This window comes from Nomascus leucogenys, chromosome 15, assembly GCF_006542625.1.
Source record: "Nomascus leucogenys isolate Asia chromosome 15, Asia_NLE_v1, whole genome shotgun sequence".
In the NCBI taxonomy this organism is placed as follows: Eukaryota; Metazoa; Chordata; class Mammalia; order Primates; family Hylobatidae; genus Nomascus; species Nomascus leucogenys.
The window spans coordinates 29,112,970-29,139,966 of NC_044395.1; the positions used below are offsets into that span (position 1 = coordinate 29,112,970).

The window sequence follows — 26,997 nt, forward strand, 5'->3', positions numbered from 1 at the left end:
ACCTAGAAAATCCTAAAGACTCCTCCAGAAGACTACTATGTCTGATAAACAATTGCAGTAAAGTTTCAAGATACAAAATCAATGCCCCCAAATCAGTTGCATTTCTATAGCCAACAACACTGAAGCTGAGAACCAAATCAAGAACTCAATCTTATTTAAAATTGCCACACACACACACACACACACACACACACAAAATATCCAGGAATGCATTTAACCAAGAAGGTTAGAGACCTCTACAAGGAAAACTACCAAACACTGATGAAATAAATCATAGATGACACATAAAAATGGAAAAACATCCCATGCTCATGGATTGAAAGAATAAATGCCATTAAAATGATTACATTGCCCAAAACAATCTACAGATTCAATGCAATTCCTATCAAATTACCAACATTATTTCTTGCAGAACTAGAAAGAACAATTCTAATATTCATATGGAACTAATAAAAAGCTTGAATACCCAAAGACACTTAAGCAAAATGAACAAAGCCAGAGGCATCACATTTTCTGACTTAAGACTATACTACAAGGCTATAGTAACCATAACAGCATGGTTTTGGTACAAAAATAGATCCATAGATCAATGGAACACAATAATGAAACCAGAAATAAAGTCACATACCTACAACCAACTGATCTTTGACAATGTCAACAAAAATAAACAAGGGGAAAGGATACTCTATTCAATAAATAATATTGGGGAAACTGGCTGGCCCTATGCAGAAGACTGGACTCCTACCTTTCACCATATACAAAAATTAAGATAGATTAAAGACTACATAAGACACGAAAATACAAAAATCCTACAAGAAAACTTAAGAAAAACTCTTCTGGATATTGGCCTAGACAAAGAATTTATAACTAGGACCTCAAAAGCAAATGAAACAAAAACAAAAATAGACTCATGGGACTTAATTAAACTAAAGAGCTTCTGCACAGCAAAAGAAACAATCAACAGAGTAAATAGCCAACCTACAGAATGAGAGAAAATATTTGCAAACTATGCATCTGACAAAGTACTAATATCTAGAATCTATAAGGAACTTAAATCAACAAATAAAAACCAAATAACCCCATTTAAAAAACAGCAAAGGACATGAACAGATACTTCCCAAAAGACAACATACAAACAGCCAGCAAACATGTGAAAAAATGTTCATCATCACTAATCATCAGAGAAAAAATTAAAACCACAATGAGATGCCATCTCACACCACTCAGAATGGCTATTATTTAAAACTCAAAAAATAGCAGATGTTGGTGAGGATGTGGAGAAAAGGGAAAAAATAAAAACTGCAACTGTTGTTGAGAATGTGAATTAGTCCAACCCCTATGGAAAACAGTATGGAGATTTCTCAAAGAACTGAAAATAGAACTACCATTTGGCCTAGCAATGCCACCACTGGGTATATACCCAAAGGGAAGTAAATCATTTTGTCAAAAAGACACCAGCACTCATATGTTTATTGCAGCAGTATTCACAATAGCAAAGTCATAGAATCAGTCTAAGTGCCCCGAGAAATGGTAGTCCAAGAGAAGAGAGCAAGATAGGCCATTCATGGACTCCTGTGTGGTAGGAAAAAAGATGGTGTCCACCAGATGGAGCGAAGAAGCTGAGAAGTAAGGATGCTATCCCTTCTTGCCTAGAGGTAGTAATCAAGGATTCAAAAATTCTGGACATTTATTTTCTCTCTCTCTTTCTCCCTCCCTCCCTCCATCCCTCCCTCTCATCTATCATATCTATTGTGGACACATTTTCTATTATTTATCTATCCATGTATGTATGTATGTATCTATATCTGTCCATTATCTATCATGTATCTATTATCTATCACCTATCTACCAATTATCTGTCTTTTATCTATCTTCCATCTATATATCTACCCATTTATCATCTTTGTTTTATACCTGGCTCCCTTTTATTGCCACTATTTTAGACACCTTATAAAAATCCACACTCAGTAAAAAATGTAAAACAGACAATAGCAAGAAGAGAGCAAAAAGCCTATTAAGGAAGTGAATTAATAAAGCCATAGGTATTAGCTCAGAGAAAAGTAAATCACACACACACACACACACGCATGAGCTTGTAGCTTTTGTAATTGCTTTCTTTTTGTTTTCTATTAGTATTTAGTAAAGGTTCTTTTGCAAATATGAATATGCTTCAAGTTGCTGAGGGAATGAAGGAGAGTGTTTTGTCTATTTTTTGTTGGGAATAAAATGTGTGGCAATAATCCTGCAGTTAGAGTAAGAAGTAATGAGGACTTGGAGTTGCTTGTCCTTCTGAATGCACTTTGGCTATGGTTTTGGAATCTTCAGATTATTTGTTTATTTCCTTCCCTCTTCCCTCCCTCCCTTCCTCCTCCTCCTCCTCCTCCTCCTCATCCTCGTCCTCTTTCTTTTATAGTGAAGTAGATTGTCTTCCTAACCAACATATGTGCATTGCTGTTTGGCCATCTAAGAAAAAATGTATCAGTCTACTGGCAACTGAACAAAACTGCTGTCAAAGAGGCCCAGGTATACGAGCTAACAGCTATTATATGCTGAGCTTATTATATGCCAGGCATTGTGCTAAGCACATTACACAGATTACTGATCTAGTTTAGTTTTCATAACAAGGTTATGAGATAGATCCTATTATTAGCCTTATCCTAAAGATATGAAAACAGACTCAGAGGGGGTGAAGAAAAACTGTTCAAAGCCATCCAGCAAATGTATGGTAGAGCTAAGATTCCAGCCATACAAACCACCTCTTGAATTTGTCTTTTTCACCTTATACTCCTGCTTATTCTTACACAGAGGTGTTTTAAATTTTATTAATTATCATAGTATCTATAGGAAAGGCAGTTTTAAACTGTATCCCCTCGAAAAGGCCACACTTTGAATTCCACATCTGTTACTTTCTAACCTTATACCTTCCACATTCAAAATGAGAATGAGAATGCCATGGTATCTAGCACATCTGGTTTGAATTCAATAAATGATCACTATTATCAATTAATTCACTCAACAAATATTTTTTTCATGCCTATTATATGCCCACTAATTTGAGAGCTCATCAGTAACATTCTCATTTTGTCGATAAAGGAACTAGGCACCAGAAAGTAAACCTATGTTTCTGAAATGGGAAAAACACTGTCCATCAATCTCCAGCTAGTAAAATGTCAGTTGAACATTTGTTTGCTTCTATCAGAGCATAGGGCAGACCCACAGGCAGGCAAATGATTCCAATGTTTTCTAAAAGCCACAGTAATTCAACTATTGCATTAGTTGCTAATTGATGACATTATTATTTTCTTTCAACCATGGCTGAGATAGAAGGTCTGCCAAACCTTCTTTCATAGCGTTATCCACAGCTGCAGCATAAAGAGGCAAAGCTGCAGCCTTCAGAAAAATCATCTGATGTAAAGTCTAGCTGATAAATAATAGTTCACATTTCTCGAGTCCATCCTGTTCTTATGCTGAAAGTAAAGGGAAAAATTGCCATGTCTGATTATAAACCACTTTCAGTTATGATTTGAACGAATGGTGGGTGGCTCAGTTAATTTCAGCTATGTCTGTTTTGAGTACAGGCAATATTTTTCATATGTTTTCATACATATTTTCTTACATATATTTTCTTTCATATATTTCTTTCATATATTTTCTTACAATTTCATATAGAAAATTGATAGGATCTAGATCGTGAAGCAGTTTTCTCAGAAACATTTATTTTGGTGGCCATTTTGATTTCAGTTTTTATCCAAAGAATACAGTGGAACTGAGAGTTCCTGGGCAACAGTGTAACAAAATTATTCACTCCACAGTCAGGAGGAAATCAGTGGTTGAGTGACTTAAGTAAATAATGTCTCTGAGGGCAGGGGGAGATCAAGGGAAAGCCTTTCTACTTGTTAAAATGGGCCACTACTTTGCTTGAATTTCACAAGGGTTAATTACCCCTCTCTAGATTAACGTCCAACTTGGTTTTTCTTTAATTTCTATTTGTAGTTCATGCATCTTTTGAGGGAAAATAAAATGTTTATAATTATAGGTATCAGATATCCTGATGACTATTTATGTAAATTTACAGGTTTATCATCTTCTCACTGTTTAATAAATGCTCATTCTTTAAGTTCTACTTAATTCAGGTAACATTTCTGCTGGATTTTGCATTTCAGTTTCATAGGTTGACTAAATCATATTGAGATAGCTCTGGTGTAATTAATGGAAGGAACGTCAAATAAAATGGGGGAATTGCTCGCTTACCATGTTGTACAAATTAGTTAAGAAATTGACTTAAAGTATGTACTTTTCATGTGCATGTAGATAGATGGTAGAGTCAGACATGCTCAGTGCAGAAAAGGTAAACAGGAAGCACAAAAGTAAAACAATGTTGCCAAGTTGATGGAATCTTAACTAGGGTCACTGCACTTCAATAAAAATGTGCTAGACTGCAAATTTTGGGAAGCATGTCTACTCTCCATTCTGAAACTAACCAAATACCTAAATGTAAACAAGTCACTTTGCTCTCTGTATCCTAATGTTTAATTTCCTTTATGTTCTGAATGAGGCATGAGTGGTGTATGTGTATGAGATGGTGGATGATAGGTAAGAAATAGGTTCAGTTTGTCTTTAATTATATATCCAGAACATTTTGTAATTTTATATCTTTTTAATGATTGAGCCAGGTGTTCTCCTAGATATAAATTAAATAATACTTTTTAAAATAAAAAATCTAAATGAGAACAAGATTCTAAGAATTTGTCTTGCTAATGGGACAAATGTCAACTGTTCCTTGTTGCTATTGGTGGCCATATTTAAATTATTTGACTGCCAGAGGAGTGAATATCAATAAAGAGCAATGTGTTTAATATTAGGTCCCCCTGACGGGTGTTGTGGGAGATGCTTAAGCAAATGGTCACTTGGTGGCATTATTCCCTAAGTTATTTATTTGTGTATTTATTCTTTGCAATCAGACAGGCCAGAGCTTCAAACTTTTCTTTGGGAATTCAGATCTGCAAGATCTTGGGTGAATTACACTGAACCTCATTTTTCTATCTATTAAAAATCTTTTTTAAGGCCAAATTAAAGCAATTATAATAACAAAAACAATTACAATAGCATAAGCTGGGTGCTAGAGGATAAGCAGGAGTTCAACAGATGAAGAACAGGGATAAGGACTCTTTTATAAGGTTAAAAAAAGGGGCATTGTTCCTGCCTTCAGTGAGCTTGCAGTGTTTTATTTGCAGTTGTGCTGTGGGATGTTGGACAGTACCTGTTACAGAGGGGGTATAAAATAATAATTTGATAAATGAAAAAACAAGAAGAAGTTCTATACTATGAGTACATAGGGTAGTTTGAGAACCCAGAGGAGGGACTATCAAAGTGGATATTTAGGGATAGCTTTCTAGAAGTGACTGTAACCACTGACTAGGATTGGGTGGGGTAAACACCTCCTGATAGAGATAACAGCCTAAACAAAACTGGGAAGAGGAAAGCAGCATTAGGTGTCTGGGAATTAGTTTGGTCTGAAGAAGGGATAGTTGTGGGGTGGAGTGGGAAAAACTGTGGGGTCAAGTAGGGATAAAATCTTAAAGGGCTTTGTGCATTAAGTTCAAGAGTGCAAATCCTTTTTCCTAAAATATTTAAGTAGAGCAGTGCTTAGGTTTTCAATGCTTACTCTGGAAGATGGTGGTAAAAACTGGGGCAATGACTCAGAGTTGGGACAATATGTCATTTGGAGAGACATCCAAACTCTGAGGAGAAGTGAGACACGTATTAGCAAGTAAGTCTGGAAAACCCATGGGGAATCAGGTCATGAAAAATCTGATGTCTTTTACTGTGTTTGCAGCCTGGGGCCAATAAAAAATTTAAGCAAACGATATCATCATACTTGTCTTTAAAAAATAACTGACAGCTAAATGAAAGAAGAACTAGGAAAGAGAAAGTCTAGGGGCAAATTAGGGAAGCAGTTTTCTTACTTGAATCTCTAAGAAACAGACTAGGATAAACCAACTGACAGATAAGGTTTTCCTGCCTCTACTTCTCTGGGAAATTTTTGGAACAGAGCTTAATCTATTGTGATATCATATGCTTTCACCAGGACCTCTAGATGATCGGTTTAATAAAACATACATGCACCTACGTACAAATCCCATATAGGACATAGAAAAGAAAAAAGAATCGCAGCAATCTTTCATTTCTAACAGGTTTTACTCACACTTAATATGCAATTGTTAAATATAGTGGCAGAGATAATCACAGAGAAATTTCAAGAATCAGGGAGAGGCATGCCCATTCAATTATATATCAGGCATAGCTCATACTGTTCAGATGATGTTAGCTCCCTGTGGCCCCTCTTGGACCTTCTGCAGGTTCAGGCTTGAGTATTAAGGGAAAGGATTTCTACTTCTTTTGGCCTGGTTGGAGGTGAGATGCCAGCACACTGCAATAGCTCCAAAAGCTAAGATCAGAGGGGCATAGAATACATCAATGTATTCTCGTTTTATCAGGATAGAATGATAAAGGAGATTGAATGGTTGTTAATTGAAGAAGAAAAGTTCAACTTACAGATAATGACAAGACAATTTAAAATAATGCCAGAGAGCATTCACAACTTATTTGCATCCTTATTCACAAAGAAATTGCCTATTATTTTGTTTAATTACATGAAATCTGCTTTCTGTATTTCAGCCAAAAAATTTAAAGACCATTATGAAGCCAATATTTCGGTGACATTCCTTACTTTGTTTCTTGGTTTAAAAGATTATCGTTTTTAAAGACTCTAAAGAACACCTATATTTAAACTCAGTTTCTCCAGGGAGTTAATTAACCTTGTTTAAATAAGGTAGGTCCTTGACTTTTACAAAAATGCATGTCTGTAAGTTCATGACCCAATTTCATGCATCACATATTGATGTCTGCTAAATTTCATTGTTCTCTTTTTGGTAAATATGGGTTGGACTTCATACCTTCTGCTTTTATATTCGACATTGTGACTACAGAATATTTTAAATATTCTGGAATATTTGTAACCATCCAATCACAAGTAAGAATTGTTATTGTAGACATCAGTTTTTTACTAATACTGTTAAATCACCCTTGATGAGCTGGTTTAAGTATAGCAGTTCTCCATTAATTCTAAATTGTAATTGTAAATTATCAATGAAATATTTTCTTGGTTTAATTTTTAGAATATTATTGCTAGTATATAGACATACAATAAACTGTTGTATATTCACCTTGCATTCTGCAACCCTGCGGAACTTATTAGTTCTGCAAATATTTTTTGATTCCTTAGTATTTTTATATACATATAATCTTCTTCCTTTTCAATCTGGATGCCTTTTATTGATTTTACCTAAATACCTGTAATAGAACCTTCAGTACAAAGTTCAATAGAAGTGGTGAGAGGGGACACTCTTATCTTGTTCCGGATTTTAGGGGAAAATCATTCAGTCTTTCAACCTTAAGTATGATGTTGATGTAATTACTCATTTGGATTCTGAATTGACTTCACATTTGAGAATCTTATGCACATAGCTCTCAAAAATAGTTGTTGATTGGCTCAATAAAATAAAAACTACTCTAGTGTTATAAGTAATAGTCCTTTAGGGATAAATGAATAAGTAAATAGAATCCATATTAATACACTATATTATAATGTATGTCCGTGGCAGCCACTGATCTAATCATGTGTTACAAAGATATCAACCACATATAATAAAACTTGCTGAATTTTTAGTGAAAGTGATGGTTCTAGTCCCTACTGCAAACAAAAATGGTTTTCTACTTCATATACTGGAACTCTAGATAACTTAAATACACTGCTATCTCCTAGGGCTGTTTACGATATCCTTTGGAGTATTACAAATATTAATTCATTCCATCTTGTATTGATTTATTTATTTTAATTGCCAATCTCAGCAACTCATTTCTGGAATGATAATCTACATATAACACATTGATTTTTTTCCCCTCAGTTCTATTGTTTGTAAGAATAGATGACAAAACCTCCTATTTGCTATAAAAGTCATTAGAGTCTCATTGTACAATTTCACTGTACTTAGTTATCTCATAATCCTAAGTTTTTTTCTCTTACAGTAATTAATACCAGAATATATTTGTCTTAAATTTTATATTTTTATAAAAAATAGTGAAACACTCTACTAAAACAGCCTACTAAAAGCAATGAAAAAGACAAGTCAAAATTTCTCAGTATTTTCATGATAATCCATTAAGTCGCAAGATTATACTTTATCTAAGAAACACAATATAATAATGGTTCACAGTATTTTGCTGTATTTTAATATCTCAGATCCACGACCAAACCCAGTTCACTAAAGACGGAAAATTCCTGTCTCAAAGTGTGACAGTCCACTTGCCATATGGAAAAAATGGGTAGATCTGAATCTCTTTTGCATCCTTTAGTTTCTTTCCTGTTTCAAGCGCAAGATAGTCATAAAAAAAAGTGTCATAAAAATAGAAAAAGGAGAAAACATCCTTAACTTCTCCAGTATAAATCACTTTGGGAATCAGGCCCTTAGGGCAAATGGTACTCTATAATAAAGCAAGAGAGGCTGGGCTGCTCCATACACAATCTACCCCCTGCACCACATGGTTAACAAGACATATTCAATGAGCCTTGCCAAGATATCTAAAAGGATTTCTCTCAGACCTTTAAGAATTTCATAAAAATGTGTGTATCTCGTTTGTTAGCCATTTCTATATGATATGTGAAAAGTTGACATAATTTTTTAAAATTTGGATTACTCCTATTTAAAAGATTTTCTTATATAGCCATTATATAGTTATTCTTAAAATTAGAGGACATAAGCTATTAGTTTAGATCATTATTGTAATATCCAAATATTGGCTGTCTTTATCTATAAAGTAGCATTTATCATTTAGACGGAGAAAATTATTTAATTTGACAAGTAGTATCGTAGCAAAGTAACCATTATCATTTCTTTTAAAGGTCTCTTTAGCAGATACCAAGCTAATCTGCATAAAAATATATTGAATTCTACTTATGAAATTTAATGATCATTGCAATAAAATATCATGTGTTATTAAAAGCTTAGTAAGTAATGTACTCTATTTATTGATGCATTATCTTAAGGCACAGTTAAAATAATCTTGTGTGCTTGAGCAATTCTTATGAAAAGTAGAAAATAAGAAGTTCTTACCAAGTTTGCAATGATATAATGGTAGCCTTTAACATGCTTTCCAACACTTACAATCTGTGAAGATATAAGCAAATAAGAGAAAATCAATTTTAGTTCACTGAAATATTATTTTAAAATTATTATTTTAGCATAATTCCTTGTAGAATCATGATGGAAAAATGATAGTTTTTTAAAAAATAAAAGTCACACATTATAGTTAGAAGAATTGATAAGCCATATTCAAAATAAGTGGTAAAAAGTACCACTTTTATTTAAATCACATTCTATCAACCTCGTTCAGAAAATTATTATAATCTCCTTAAAAAGAATGACAATGCTATGAACCAACATTTACATATATTTCTCATGAGAATACATCAACATGGAAACTTAAAATGATTTTCATCCAAAGAATTTAGGCATACTTCACTTATTGATAATTTATAAAAATGGAAGATAGGCTGCTCGGTGTCTTCATAGGGTAAGAATAATCATCTATGAGTAGACTGAGTAGCAAGCAAGGTTTTTCTAAGGCACAATCTCTGTTTATAGACATCTCTAATAGCAGAAAATATTTAGTGAATTCTCACCTGTATATGAATGCAGTAGTGTTTTCTTATAATTACAAAAGGAAAAAAAAAACCATCAAAAAGCTTTTCTCTCTGTTGGATTCTTTTTATTTTTGAGAATGTTTTCAGAAATGTTTAGGAAATTAGAAACTCAAACATCTTTTTTTAAAAAAAGTACTAGAGATCTTTTCAAAGTTCAATTTTATTTTTGCATTAGAGATTACAACCCTCATTCTCTGAAAAACTGAAAATTCCTTCAACAAGAGAAAATCTAATTTCAGTTACTAATGAGCAGCTTTGTAACTTCACTGGTGTCATCAATGATAACAGTGAAAGCCACAATTTTCAGGTACGTTCATTGTCAAAGACAAAAATTAAATTATTTTAAGCATTTTATTATCCCATAAAAATAATTCTGTGTAGTTGAGTGACTTCTGTATGAAATGTGGGAAAACTCTTTTAAAATCAGAATATATGATGGACATAGAGAGTAGAAAAATGGTTATCAGAGGCTGGGAAGGGTAGTGGGGGTGGGAGGGAGGTGGGAATGGTTAATGGGTACAGAAAAAATAGCTAGAAAGAATGAATAAGACATACTATTTTATAGCACAACAGGGTGACTATAGTCAATAATAACTTAATTGTACATTTTAAAAATAACTAAAAGGGTGTAATTGGATTGTTTATAACACAAAGGATAAATGCTTGAGGAGGTGGATACCCCATTCTCCATAATGTGATCATTACTCATTGCATGCCTGTATCAAAACATCTCATGGACCTCATAAATATATATACTACTATTTACCCACAACAATAAAAATAAAATAAATAAATAAATAAATAAGATCAGAACATATGAGTTGTGCTGGAAAAGAGTTTTGTATACCTGGCTATTGGTGAAATAAAATTTCTGCTGATCTTATGTTTTTTTTTTATTATTATTATTATTATTATTATACTTTAGGTTTTAGGGTACATGTGCACAATGTGCAGGTTTGTTACATATGTATCCATGTGCCATGTTGTTTTGCTGCAACCATTAACTCGTCATTTAGCATTAGGTATATCTCCTAATGCTGTCCCTCCCCCCTCCCCCCACCCCACGACTTCTTTCTATTTTTAATGTTCTCCAGTTTCAGTACAAGTTCTTTAGATTTTTACTTTTTAATTTCTGTTCATATTATTTAGGATTTTTTGTACTTCCTGACTATGAGGGCTGATTGCCCTTTAACAATCCTGGGAAATTCACTGCCAATATCTCTTAAAATAATCCTTCAAAGATGTTTTCTGTTTGCTTCTAATAGATACTGCAATGTTGGTATCACTGGCCTGGGGCCACTTTTATGATAAGTTCTCAGCTTCTAGATTCCCAGACCACAGTATATGATGTAAATTCAAGATACAATCTGCCTCAAGAACAAGGCTGTGATGACAAATTCTCAAGGAAGATATTTTCCTCACCACACTAAGCCTAGGCCAAGGCAGAAACCACTTAGTTGACTCTGTACAGGGCACAGAATTTTTTCAGCTATACCCTTTTATTGGGCTGTTGCCCTTCACTGGTCTGGCTTTATGTATTGACTTTACTGAACACAAAGCTTCTGTTCTTGGGAAAGCATTAAATGCCCAATCAGCCTACCCAATCTGGCAATTTCCTTCATCACAGCTTCCTGTCATCTTGGCCCCTGAAGATTTTCTTTACTTTCTTGGAAGTTCAGCTACGCATTTATAATATTTTACATAACCTTTCTCCATGTTTTATATTGCCAGATTTATCTAGTCCACAATTTATCTAAAACAGAACTTTCCTTGAGAATCTTACCATGAAGACGAGGACAAGCAACAAATAGATGGGATTGTGGAGAAAGCTCGGTTTATGAAATAGCTGAATTAGGTGTCATATTGGGCAATCTGGACATGAGTGATTTAACATGGCTGGAGCAGGATAGAGCCATCTTATTTTCTGGGAATCTCCAGTCTAGCTTGTGCAAAAGATAATTATCAGGAGGATGCTTGATGGTACTCAGCCAGGAAATGGCATATTCTATTATGGAGTCCACTACAGATTACTGCTATTTGGCTTCAGCAGGGGTTGTTGCCACTCAGCAATCCATTATTTATCTCTTGCTGATTCACTATATGTTTTTCTGGTGTGGCTATGTATGCCTTTTTGCACTCTCTCTAAGCCCCTGTCCCCACCCTGCCTCTTATTTCTTAACACTTTCAGCTTGTGATTTCTTTGTGACTACAGTCAAAAATGTGTCAGTTTTATTTTAAAAATCCATTTTAAGTGCAAATACTTGTAAATGTAAAAAAGATGTGGAACCAGTAAAAATTCTGCACTGGGTGTCTCCATAAAGAACTCATTGTCCATTCAAGATTGTTTAGCAAAAAAACTATAATAAATTAAAGCTTGTACAACGCATTTTCAAAGAGGACTTATAATACCACAAGCAACTGAAAGGGAGAAAATTTGTGGCACAAAAGGTCTTGCAGAGCTCCATATGCATCAACATTCTGGAAACTGAGAGCTTGGGGAGTAGGAATCTGGAGATTCATTTACCTGGCTGGTGATGCTAGAGGCATCAGTATCTCTGCTGAGTCAGATCCTAGCTGGGAAAAAAACAAATGTACTGCACAAACGCTGTGAAGTTCTCATTGCCTTAGTTTCTTTGTGAAAAAATTCGATTTACAATCCATTGAGTGGTGTCCTGTAAATAGGGTGTTGTTTATTTTTAAATGATTGTGTAAAACTGACAGTGTCATGGTTGTGGTTTCACATGGCTTTCATCGTCTCAACAGAAGTGAAGAATATCTTCTGTAAAGAATAAATTTGAATGAGTTTCCTGTGGGTGCAGACCAAACCTTGTATCTCCTATGTAATTGCTTTTTAAAAAATATATAAGTAGGGAAAAGAAACAGTTTGAGTTGAAAGATAGGAATATAAAACGGCACTGTCTTCACACAAGTGTGGTTGGCTTAGTTGTCATGGGAAAACAACGCCCAGGGTGAGTACTTGGTTGCAAAATTAATTACGGCCTTTCCTAAAGACAGAAAAATGTAGGGGCAGAGAATCTGCATATTTTATATTTTTAAAAGAAATAGAGGGTGAAACTAGACTAAAAATAATGATCCAGTGTCTGTTTAGAGTTCTGTAGAATAGGTTAGGAAGGATCAATCATACATTCTCAATGATGATTATCCTTACCAAAATAATGTGTTTAAGAGAAGTGACTAATTGATTCTTGTCATTACTTTTTTTTCCCTGTGTGTGGGTTTTTGTTTGTTTGTTTTGTTTTTGATTTTTAAGAAGCAGAGAGTTGTTTAGGAATATCCATGGTGCTGGTCAAATAATTAAGTTCTATAATCAGGCAATCAGGCCTATGCATATTAATAAGATGAATGTCAGGTACAAACACTGTAATTTTTAACTGTTTTGTTAACAAATTATGGCATAGCCAATCTTCAAGAATGCAACTTCCAAATCCTTAGTCTTTGATGGAAGTTGGAGAAAATGAATCAGGACACTTTTCCATATTGACTTCACTTTTCAGTTCAATTTAGTTCAACAAATGCCAATGGGGTACTTCCTACCTATACATTAAGGCTAAGAGATTTAAGGATTATAAAGATAAGTCTGTCAGTGCTGCTGTTACAAGGGTGTTTATTATCTCATAAGGGGAAGAGACACAACAGAAATGGCTATATTATCTCATAAGGGGAAGAGACACACAGAAATGGCTAAAATACAGAGCAGAATAAGGGGAATGCAGTGGGTTTCAAGAAGTGATATCACTTGCTTAAGAGAACAAGGCAGACTTTTAAGAATGAATAGACACTAAATAAATATTGATTCAAGGAATGAATAAAGAAGTTAATCAGGATATAAATGTCAGAAACACTAATATATTAAGGTCAATTTGAGACTTGCAAATTAATGATAGTTTGGCCTTTAATCCACAATCAGATTTTACATTAATCCTTTATATATCAATAGTTTATAAAGTACTCAGGAGTCCTTCTATAAAAGTTGCTGTATATTATTTCCAACTATTACTACCAGGGTGTGATCATTCTACTGAAAATGGTCTTCCAACTAAAGACATGCAATGGCACACTAGAATAGAAATAATTGGTTTTTCTCTTAATTTGATCTTATAAGTCAACTGGAAATTCCTTCCTCAGTTGTTTTCATGTTCCAGAGAATTCAGTGACATGGAGAAAATGGCACAACATATTCAGAGGTGTTAGGGCCATGATACTGGTAAATGTTGTAAACTTATTGTCACGAGGGCAGTCACTTTCACTAGTCCTCTTTTTCTATAGAAATTCCAGACTCCCAAATGTTCCCCAAATGTTGATTTTCAAAATGCTTTAAAATATTTTACTTCAGATAAAAACAAAAACTTTAGTATCACTTCAGTTCCATCAAAAGAAAAATATAAGGCAAGGGCCTTTTGCAAACAAACAACAGACTTAAACTACAACCTTGTAAGATAACAGCAGGACTTCAGCTTCAGGGCTGTGATGTAAAATGGGGTGGGAAAAATAAAGTACTTCAGACCCCAAAAAACTAAGGCTGTTTTGTGTGAGATGAGATTTAGGAGGAGGCTAGGTAATGTAAATTCTTATCAGATATTTTAAAGGAAATGATATACCAATGCACGTACAAATTTGTGTGTGAGTCTGTGTGTGTATGTGTGTATGCAGGGGTGTGTGTGTGTGTGTGTTTATTTTCTTCTATACTTGGAGACGTCAGAAATTATGGAAGTTTCTAATTAGGAAGAACTCTTTTTTGGAGGAAGGAGAGAGAAGGAAGAGTTTCTCATAAAGGGAATGACTGCCTCTCAAAGTAGTGTCTGTCTGTCACTGGAAGTTCCTAGCAAAGTCTGACTGACTTTCAGTGAAAGATGTTGGGATAGGGTGGTCCTTTGGATGACAGAGTCCTGTGAAGCCATACAATCTGATGTCTCTCTGGTCAGTCACCATAATAGACACCATCAATGTCTTGCCTCGTCTGTTCCCTTGTCATGTCAATGCATACCTGCTTACCTTCCAACAGCCAACACCTGAATTTCCTTGCCTGTAGGTTTTCTGTGGTCTACAGAGCTGGCATTGCTCTTGGAGAGGGAAGAGTTTAGAAGTGCCAGAGCATTAATGCCCTCCTTCCCAGCAGCCCACATACAATTACTGACAGGAGTTGGTGCATAAGTACTCCAATTCCCTTGCCCAACAAGTGACATGATTCCGAAGTGTTCGTTCTACACTAGCCTCCTGCAGTAATTAGTTTACACTCATTCCAAATGGGATTAACCGTCTGTCACTCAGATCGTAATTTTCTTGATAAATGCACCTTTCATTGACTGAATTTCTCTACTCCCCTTTCAGCCTGTTGTTTACCTCCCAATCAAACTGTGTGCACACAAATCTTTGTTTTAGGGTCAGCCTCTGGGGGCAATCAACTATGACGGTCTCCAGGTAAAAAACTGAACCAATATAGTAGTAGAATTGATAATGTAAAAAAATACTTTTGTTGGCTAATCATCCCAAGCTTTTCATCTCTGTATCATAATATATTTATGTTATATTTAAATACTTACTCTCTAGGTATAATTAAAAACTCAGGTTGCATAGGATACCATACCTCTATTTAGATATCTAAACTGTTGAAAAAGGTTTACTCTCACATAGGCTAATAGGAATGATTCAGTGTCTTTATTTAGTAAATTATTTCTATTTCTAACAATTTTCACCTTCAAAATGTCTTCACTTGTGAATAGCCATTCTTAGTACTGGTTTTTTATTATTTCTTCAGGTCACAGATTTTAGATCACTTTATATGCACCTCTCCCCAATTTTATTGATTAGCAAACTGAGTGCCCTACAAGAGATATGGTTTGGATAGGGTTCTAGAACTATATAGTGAAAAGCAAGTGCTGAAATTCAGCTGTTTGATTCCTGGTCCTGTGTTTGTTCCATGCCACCCCTTTATCCCACCATGGAACTGCCAATGGCTATTGAAAAGCACTTTTAGAGTATATCTTTCTCTCTGCCTATCATGGTGGTTCTAAAATTCTACATCTACAAGCCCTGGATAATAAGATTCTCATCATCTAAACTATGAACAATTCTTAGCACAGCTCCATTTTGATTTAATAGCATCTTAATTTGGTGATTTAAAATATTTGCAAAGAGGTGTAAATGATTGTATGGCATTTGTGATTGTGAATTTGAAGCACATGTAATAGCTTGAAAGAACCATTAGAAGCAAGCTCTTTTTAAATTAAAGAAACATTTGTAAGAAACAATATAAATATAATTCTAATAAGATGTAGGTGGAAGGGGTAATTCCTTCCTTTCATAAACAATTACATTAAATAAATATAGTCATTAAGTGATGAAGCTGGAACTCCAGCTGGGTCTTCTGACTATAGTTTCCATACTGTTTTCACTACACCCTGTTCCCTTCTTTAGACCACAGGAATTCAGACTAATTTTTGGCCAATATTAATATATCTTTCATAAGAGAAAAATGAACAAAATATATACCTGTGAGAATAACATTGTCTATCATATTAGATAATTGATGAATACCAAACCTGTTTATGAGAAATCCAAGCTTTCTCATAATGAAACAAAGACACAATTCTTTTCTTACAAATAATCTCCTGTCTGAACATATTGCTTATTTGAATAGCAGTATATATACAAAGTGTTCCTAATTCCATTTTGTGTGGGGCGAAGACAGGGACACACAGGTGGAGAACTATCAGGTAAACTTTAATGCATCCTAGTCTGGGTTTGCAATTTCTTCATATATGCATAATAAAGCAAATTAGCAGAAAAGCTTAAATAACTTGGATTTAGTTTTGTGTAGCTTGTACTTTTCCAAATGTATATTTAAAATGACAGTTCATGTACGTATCCTAAATTTAATGCAAATCCAACTCAGTCCAATAGATAATTTTATTTATGTAAAACAAGCTCAAAGTGATCAATTAAACATTAAACTACTGGAGACCTGGGCAAGATGGCCAAATAGGAGCAGCTCCGGTCTGCCACTCCCAGTGAGATCAACGCAGAAGGCGAGTGATTTCTGCATTTCCAACTGAGATACCTGGCTCATCTCACTGGGACTGGTTAGACAGTGGGTGCAGCCCATGGAGGGTGAGCAGAAGCAGGGTGGGGTGTCACCTTGCCTGGAAAGTGCAAGGAGTCAGGGAACTCCCTCCCCTAGACAAGGGAAGCTGTGAGAGACTGTGCCTTGAGGAACGGTGCATTCTGGCCCAGATACTACGCTCTTCTCACAGTCTTCACAACCTGCAGACCGGGAGATTCCCTCGGGTGCCTACACCACCAGGACCCTGGATTTCAAGCACAAAGCTGGTAGGCCATTTGGGCAGACACTGAGCTAGTTGCAGGACTTTTTTTTCATACCCCAGTGGCACCTGGAATGCCAATGAGACAGAACCATTCATTCCTCTGGAAAGGGGACTGAAGCCAGGGAGCCAAGTTATCTAGCTCAGTGGATCCCACCACCATGGAGCCTAGCAAGCTAAGATCCACTGGTTGAAATTCTCACTGCCAGCACAGCAGTCTGAAGTCAACCTGGCACATTCCAGCTTGGTGTGGGGAAGAGCCTCTGCCATTACCTCACATTGTAAACAAAGCCTCCGGGAAGTTTGAACTGGGCGGAGCACACCATAGCTCAGCAAAGCTGCTGTAGCCAGACTGCCTCTCTAAATTCTTCCTCTCTGTACAGGGCATCTCTGAAAGAAAGGCAGCAGCCCCAGTCATGGGCTTATAGATAAAACTCCCATCTCCCTGTGACAGAGCACCTTGGGGAAGGGGTGGCTGTGGGCACAGCTTCAGCAGGATTAAACATTCCTGCCTGCCAGCTCTGAAGAGGGCAATGATCTCCCAGCACAGCACTTGAGCTCTGCTAAGGGACAGACTGCCTCCTCATGTGGGTCCCTGACCCCCATGCCTCCTGACTGGGAGACACCTCCCAGTAGGGGCCAACAGACACTTCATACAGGAGAGCTTCAGCTGGCATCTGATGGGTGCCCCTTTGGGATGAAGCTTCCAGAGGAAGGAACAGGCAGCAATCTTTGCTGTACTGCAGCCTCTGCTGGTGATACCCCGGCAAACAGGGTCTGGAGTGGACCTCCAGCAAACTGCAGCAGATCTGGAGAAGAGGGGCCTGTTAGAAGGGAAACTAACAAACAGAAAAGAATAGCATCAATATCAACAAAAAGGATGTCCACACAAAACCCCATCTGAAGGTAACCAACATCAAAGACCAAAGGTAGATAAATCCATGAAGATGAGGAAAAACCAGTGCAAAAAGGCTGAAAATTCCAAAAACCAGAATGCCTCTTCTCCTCCAAAGGATCACAACTCCTTGCCAGCAAGGTAACAGAACTGGACAGAGGATGAGTTTGATCAATTGACAGAAGTAGGCTTCAAAAGGTGGGTAATAACAAACTACTCCGGGCTAAAGGAGCATGTTCTAACCCAATGCAAGGAAGCTAAGAACCTTGAAAAAAGGTTAGAGGAATTGCTAACTAGAATAACCAGTTTAGAGAAGAACATAAATGACCTGATGGAGCTGAAAAACACAGCACGAGAACTTTGTGAAGCATACACAAATATCAATAGCTGAATTGATCATGCAGAAGAAAGGATATCAGAGATTAAAGATCAATTTAATGAAATAAAGCATGAAGACAAGATTAGAGAAAAAATAATGATAAGGAGTGAACAAAGCCTCCAAGAAATATGAGACTATGAGAAAAGACCAAACCTACATTTGATTGGTGTACCTGAAAGTGACGAGGAGAAGGGAACCAAGTTGGAAAACACTCTTCAGGATATTATCCAGGAGAACTTCCTCAACCTAGCAAGATAGGCTGACAGTCAAATTCAGGAAATACAGAGAACACCACAAAGATACTCCTCAAGAAGAGCAACCCCAAGACACGTAATCGTTAGATTCACCAAGGTTGAAATGAAGGAAAAAATGTTAAGCGCAGCCAGAGAGAAAGGTCGGGTTACCCACAAAGGGAAGCCCATCAGACTAACAGCAGATCTCTCTGCAGAAACCCTAAAAGCCAGAAGACAGTGGGGGCCAATATTCAACATTCTTAAAGAGTAGAATTTTTAACCCAGAATTTCCTATCCAGCCAAACTAAGCTTCATAAGCAAAGGAGAAATAAAATCCTTTACAGGGAAGCAAATGCTGAGAGATTTTGTCACCACCAGGCCTGCCTTGCAAGAGCTTCTGAAGGTAGCACTAAATGTGGAAAGGAAAAACTGGTACCAGCCACTGCAAAAAACATACTCAATTGTAAAGACCATCGACACTATGAAGAAACTGCATTACCTAACGGGCGAAATAACCAGCTAGCATTATAATGACAGGATCAAATTCACACATAACAATATTAACCTTAAATGTAAACTGGCTAAATGCCCCCAATTAAAAGGTACAGACTGTCAAATTGGATAAAGAGTCAAGACCCATCGGCATGCTGTATTCAGGAGACCCATCTCATGTGCAAAGACACATATAGGCTCAAAATAAAGAGATGGAGGAAGATATACCAAGCAAATGGAAAGCAAAAAAAAAAAAAAAAAAAAAAAAAAAAAAAAAAAAAAAAAAAAAAAAAGGAGGGGTTGTGCTCCTAGTCTCTGATAAAACAGACTTTAAACCAACAAAGATCAAAAAAGACAAGGGCATTACATAGTGGTAAAGGGATAAATGCAACAAGAGCTAACAATTCTAAACATACATGCACCCAATAAGGAGCACCCAGATTCATAAAACAAGTTCTTAGAGACCTACAAAGAAACTTAGACTCTCACACAATAATAATAGGAAACTGTAACACCCCACTGTCAATATTAGACAGATCAATGAGACAGATAATTAACAAGGATATTCAGGACTTGAACTCAGCTCTGGACCAAATGGACTTAATAGACATCTGCAGAACTCTCCACCCCAAATGAAGGGAATATACATTCTTCTCAGCGACACATCACACTTATTCTAAAACTGACCACATAATTGGAAGTAAAACACTCCTCAGCAAATGCAAAAGAACAAAAATCATAACAAACAGTCTCTCAGACCTCAGTGAACTCAAACTAGAACTCAGGATTAAGAAACTCACTCAAAACCCCACAACTACGTGGAAATTGAACAACCTGCTCCTGAATGACTATTGGGTAAATAACGAAATTAAGGAAGAAATAAATAAGTTCTTTGAAACCAATGAGAACAAAGACACAATGTACTAGAATGTATGAGACACAGGTAAAGCAGTGTTTAGAGGGAAATTTGTAGCACTAAATGCCCACAGGAGAAAGCAGGAAAGATCTAAAATCGACACCCTAACATCACAAGTAAAAGAACTGGAGAAGCAAGAGCAAACAAATTCACAAGCTAGCAGAAGACAAGAAATAACTAAGATCAGAGCAGAAATGAAGGAGATAGGGACACAAAAACCCTTCAAAAAATTAATGAATACAGGAGCTAGTTTTTTGAAAAGATTAACAAAATAGACCACTAGCAAGACTAATAAAGAAAAGAGAGAAGAATCAAATAGACACAGTAAAAAATGATAAAGGGGATATCACCACTAATCCCACAGAAATACAAACTACCATCAGAGAATACAATAAATACATCTATGCAAATAAACTAGAACATCTAAAAGAAATGGATAAATTCCTGGACACCTACACCCTCCCAACACTAAACTAGGAAGAAGTAGAATCCTTGAATAGACCAATAAGTTCTGAAATTGAGGCAGTAATTAATAGGCTACCAACCAAAAAAAGCCCAGGACCTGACAGATTCACAGCCGAATTCTACCAAAGGTACAAAGAGGAGCTGATAGCATTCCTTCTGAAACAATTCCAAACAATAGAAAAATAAGGACTCCTCCCTAACTCATTTTATGAGGTCAGCATCATCCTGATACCAAAACCTGGCAGAGACACAACAAAAAAAGAAAATTTCAGGCCAATATCCCTGATGAACATCAGTGCAAAAATCCTCAATAAAATACTGGCAGTCCGAATCCAGCAGCACATTAAAAAGCTTATCCATCATGATCGAGTCGCCTTCATCCCTGGGATGTGAGGCTGGTTCAACATATGCACATCAATAAACATAATCCATCACATAAACAGAACCAATAACAAAAACCACATGATTATCTCAATAGATGCAGAAAAGCCCTTTGATAAAATTCAACACCCCTTCATGCTAAAAACTCTAAATAAACTAGGTATTGATGGAACGTATCTCAAAATAATAAGAGCTATTCATGACAAACCCACAGCCAATATCATACTGAACGGGCAAAAGCTGGAAACATTCCCTTTGAAAACTGGCACAACACAAGGATGCCCTCTCTCACCACTCCTATTCAGCACATTATTGGAAGTTCTGGCAAGAAAAAGAGATAAAGTGTATTCAAATAGGAATAGAGGAAGTTAAATTATCTCTCTTTGCAGATGACATGATTGTATATTTAGAAAACCCCATCTTCTCAGCCCAAAATCTCCTTGAGCTGTTAAGCAACTTCAGCAAAGTCTTGGGATACAAAATCAAGTGCAAAAATTGCAAGCATTTCTTTACACCAATAATAGACAAACAGAGAGCCAAATGAATAGTGAACGCCCATTCACAATTGCTACAAAGAGAATAAAATACTTAGGAATCCAACTTGCAAGGGATGTGAAGGACCTCTTCAAGGGGAACTACAAACCACTGCTCAAGGAAATAAGAGAGGACACAAACAAATGGAAAAACATTCCATGTTTATGGATAGGAAGAATCAATATCATGAAAATGGCCATACTGTCCAATGTAATTTATAGATTCAATGCTGTCTCCATCAAGCTACCACTGACTTTCTTCACAGAGTTAGAAAAAACTACTTTAAATTTCATATGGAACCATAAAAAGAGGCTGTATAGCCAAGACAATCCTAAGCAAATAGAACAAAGTCAGAGGCATCACACTACCTGACTTAAAACTATACTACAAGGCTACGGTAAACAAAACAGCATGGTACTGGTACCTAAACAGATATATACACCAATGGAACAGAACAGAGTTCTCAGAAATAACACCATACATCTACAACCATCTGATCTTTGACAAACCTTACAAAAACAAGCAATGGGGAAAGGATCTCCTATTCAGTAAATGGTGCTGGGAAAACTGGCTAGCCATATGCAGAAAACTGAAACTGGACCCCTTTCTTACACCTTATACAAAAATTAACTCAAGATGGATTAAAGACTTAAACATAAGACCTAAAACTATGAAAATCCTAGAAGAAAACCTAGCCAATACCATTCAGGACATAGGCATGGGCAAAGACTTTGTGACTAAAACACCAAAAGCAATGGCAACAAAAGCCAAAACTGACAAATGGGATCTAATTAAACTAAAAAGCTTCTGTACAGCAAAATAAACTATCATCAGAGTGAACAGGCAACCTATATAATGGGAGAAAATTTTTGCAATCTATCCATCTGACAAAGGGCTAATATCCAGAATCTACAAGGAACTTAAACAAATTTACAAGAAACAAACAACCCCATCAAAAAGTGGGCAAAGTATATGAACAGACACTTCTCAAAAGAAGATATTATTGTGTCCAAGAAACATATGAAAAAAAGCTCCTCATCACTGGTCATTAGAGAAATGCAAATCAAAACCACGGTGAGATACCATCTCACGCCAGTTAGAATGGCGATCATTAAAAAGTCAAACAACAGATGCTGGTGAGGATGTGGAGAAATGGAAACACTTTTACACTGTTGGTGGGAGTGTAAATTAGTTCAACCATTTTGGAAGACAGTGTGGCGATTCCTCAAGGATCTAGAACCAGAAATACCATTTGACCCAGCAATCCCATTACTGGGTATATACCCAAAGGATTATAAATCATTCTACTATAAAGACACATGCACACGTATGTTTATTGCAGCACTATTCACAATAGAAAAGACTTGGAACCCACCCAAATGCCCATCAATGATAGACTGGATTAAGAAAATGTGGCACATATATACCATGGAATATTATGCAGCCATAAAAGGATGAGTTCATGTCTTTTGCAGGGACATGGATGAAGCTGGAAACCATCATTCTCAGCAAACTAACACAGGACCAGAAAACCAAACACTGCATGTTCTCCCTCATAAGTGAGAGTTGAACAATGAGAACACAGGGACACAGGGAGGGGAACATCACACACTGGGGCCTGTCAGGGTGGTCGCGGGCTAGTGGGGGGATAGCATTAGAAGAAATACCTAATGTAGATGGTGGGTTGATGGGTGCAGCAAACCACCATGGCACATGTATACCTATGTAATAAACCTGCACGTTCTGCACATGTATCCCAGAACTTAAAAAAAAAGATACACCATGTTAAATCTAAGATATTCGTGGGAAAATTCTCAGTAAATTAAAAACTAAAAATTAACAGTTCATTTATATACAAAAAAATTAAACTATTCACAGTATACTTTAATGGTATTTACATTTTATGGTATACTTTTTGAACATGATAATTCCAAAAGTAGTAGTATATACAGTTAATTTTGTTTAACCAGAAAGTCAAATATCTGATTTCTTGAGATGTCTCTAATTGGACATATCATCAATGAGTAGATATCTATTCTTGAATTATAAAGAAAACTTGATGGGGCTGGTGGTGATGGGAATAAAAGTTATCTTCAAATATCACATACTGTTACGAATGTTTCAAAGGGATATATCATTAGGGAGGAATATTTGCTGAATTTTAATGTCAAATATGTTGAAGATGAAATTGTTCAACCATGGAATTCATAAGCACCTGGTGAAGATTTTGTTCACAGGATGCATGAACTTCTAAGAACCAGTCAACCTGAGAGTCTGTGATTCTGTTATTCTCCAGTGTAGAGGACTGTGTGAACCATTGGCTCTGGGAGGCTTCTGTTAATATGTGATGTTCTCGCCCTAGCCCCTTGCTGTTACATATCTTTTCTTTATTACATTTAAGATACTATCATCTGAATGTCCTTTCTTCTTTCATTTTTCTTAAATCAAGTTTTCTTTTATTTTCTTGGATGAATACAAGGCAAATAAATTGTAAAGAAGTGGCTGCAAAGTGTTTGACGGCCAATTTTACAAAGAACACTAGGTTAAATAAGGTTTAAGAGGTTTCTTTGCCATAGGAATTTTTAGAGACTTCAATATGCTAATGTACAGTGAAATCTCAGTAGCGAGGGTATGCAGTTCTGTAGAGCAGTTTTAAAAGGTTGTTTAAGGACATTCTTCCTAGAGCTTTATCTTTCGCTCACCTCCTTCCTTAACTTTCACATACATTTCTGACTTTATGTTGCTTTGGCATAAACACAAATGTTGCTTTAGCATCATTTTCTTATTTCCCTTCAGTGTTGATAATCTATACCCACAAAAATGCCTCAATTAGACTATAAAATATGTTCTGTTCATAATTTTGGAAGTAATCTTCAATATTAAATAACTTTAGCTAATACCATTTTTGGTCACGGTTTTACATTTGCATGTTTTAAATTATATTTAACATATGAAATTGTGATTAAGTCTGAAAGTCATATGACTTCAGAGTCATTCTCTTTGCTTTTATTTCAGCAGATTTTTTTTTTCACATTTGAGTTTATTTGGGCTTTGTTATGCTATACTTCAAATACATAATAGACAACCAGCTTCCTCTGAAGTGGATTCATAAAGACACAGATGTAAGTAGATACCCTGTCTTTATAAATCAGTTAGACCCATTTACATTTGTTCAAATGATTACCTCCAATATTATTAAAATAAATATTATTATAAATATTATTTTAAAAATCCCAAAGGTCTAACTATAGAGATAAAAGGCAAGAAAAAAAATCTCTCCCTAATAAACTAGATTGACCTATTTGCTGTGGGTATGTAATTTTTGCATAGCAAGCTCAGTTTATTTTGCCTATGTTTGCCCATAGGCCAGTCAAAACTTAAAGACTATTATTCATATTGACTGGCAATACTATTAAAATTGCCAAAACAAATTTATTTTTCTAAAAACCCTAGTTGGATTATTACACTTCTTAAAATCTTAACAAAAATGGTGTTTGGCAAAATAGACATTTAATAAACAAATTTAATACATTAATAATTTGTCATTATCACTATTTGGCATTATATATTTGTTTCTTTATTGTGTGGCTTCCCCACTAAAATATAAACTGCAATGTGCAGGGGCTTTTCCTAAGCCGAGGATATGCCTGGCCTGACCTATAACAGGCACTCAATAAATATTTAAGTAGATGTCAAACAAATTAAGTTATACACTGGTATAAATGTGACTATAAAAAATATAGTCTACAGATGAAGTACCATTGTTTATTTGCTACACTCCTTAGTCACCAGGTACACTGCTGAGTCACTTGGCTTTCTACCTTCTGGTTCATTCTCTATGTTGTCATCGGAATTATGGCTCTAAAACACGACGTCAATCATGTATAAAAACATCCGATGACATCTATGATGCAATGATGAATTTAAAACTTCCTAGTAAAGCCCATGAGGCCACTCATAATCTGCCTTTAATTTGCCTTGGCCATCTCATACCCGCTGTGGTTAGGCTCCATCCACATTCACTTCTTTCCCAGGACACGAAGCTCTCTCCTATTACTCTGTTCTCACACATGCCATCTTCCTTGAATGCTCTTTCCCAGCATCTCTGCCTGGGGATTTCAAACTCCCCTTTCAACAATTTGCTTCTTTTTTTTTTTTTAATTGCACTTTTCCACATTGTGCTGCGTTATTTGATTGTGTCCTTCTGTTTTTCTTTGCATTCAGAGTTCCTTCACAGCATCGACTAAAATTGATGTCACGTGCAGTGCTTGGAAATTAGTAGGTACTGGATAAATGTGTGTTAAATAAATGACCAAATGGATGTGTTGTGGTACATGTATAAGAAAGGAAAATAATAGAATGTGGTGGGCGGAGACAAGAAAATTTGTTTCTCTTGTGTTACTGCACAATATTTATATCATTATATTATGAACACAAAATTAATTATAAAATTAGAATAATTTCTAAAAGAATTAGAATAAATTATAAAAATAGAATATATATTAAAAATAGAATGTATATATTTCATCTCACACACACTATATATATAAAACCCCCCGTATGAGTTCTGTGGTTTTAAAAAGAAAACTTTAAGTCAAATACAGGAGCAAATTATGTCTAGACTTTGGATGCATAATAGAACTCTTTGGTATATGTGGCCCTGGGAAAAAACTTTAAAAAATAGAAAATAAATTTCTTATATCCAATCTTAATCCATCCTTCATTTTTCTCTTTACCAGTGATTATGTGAACCTTACCATTATTATTTTGGTAAAAATTACACTACTTTATTTCCTTCTAATCTTAAACTTGTCACAAGTTGTATATGAGATTGGAGAAAATTTGTAGCAGCAGGGAACTAGTGTCCAATTATGTGGCTAATCTTGAGGGAAGGTTTAGAAATGAATTTGTTCCATTACTTTTCTGACTGAATCAAAGTGGATAAAACGATGTATCACTTCATTTGCTGGCAGAGAATACACTTTATTACTGAACTGTTTAATATAAATACTGTATAATTTATAAAAATATAGTTATATTTATGATGTTTACAAGACTCAGAAAAGGGTCCTCAAAGGTACTGTTGAATGTTTTGCTTCCTTTTTGTTAATCTCACTGCCTTTTAAACATTTTAAACATTTGAGGAGTAGGTGCAAAATTCTACTGAGATAATTATGATGTTATCCTCTCTTTTCTCCCTAATGAGGAATATAATTTACCTCTCCCTAAACCACAGTAGATACTTGTATGCAGCTGCTTTTGATTTAAGGCTAGAAAAACTAATTCATTTTATACCTCTAAAATTATCAAGCAGATTTTCCTTTATCTTCGTAAAAGAAGCTGAAGTTTTGGATGTTTCTGTCAAAAACAATAGTAAAAATTGTTCCAGTAAGTGTTCTTGCAGCATCAACTAAAACATATTTAGTTGAACCTAACCTAATCATAGAATTCATGATTCTTCCCAGATAGAAGCACTTGCATTCTGACAACCATATTTTTCTTCTTCCTTGAAAAAACTTATATCCTTTGGCTCCTTCACTTTGCCTTTTATTTTATCCTATTTTTTACTTTATAAGAAAATGAGGTATGGCTGCAACCA

General features: G+C 35.6%; 1 protein-coding gene across 7 annotated transcripts in view; it reads right to left on the reverse strand.

Annotated features, from left to right (window-relative positions):
• GRIA4 (glutamate ionotropic receptor AMPA type subunit 4) overlaps positions 1 to 26,997 on the reverse strand; it is a 380,722-nt gene that overhangs the window by 84,964 nt on the left and 268,761 nt on the right. For all 7 annotated transcript variants that reach the window (XM_030829275.1, XM_003253075.3, XM_003253074.3 and 4 more), the window contains exon 6: positions 9,174 to 9,227. In XM_030829275.1, the coding sequence (XP_030685135.1) occupies positions 9,174 to 9,227 (54 nt within the window). The remainder of the gene's footprint in view (positions 1 to 9,173; positions 9,228 to 26,997) is intronic.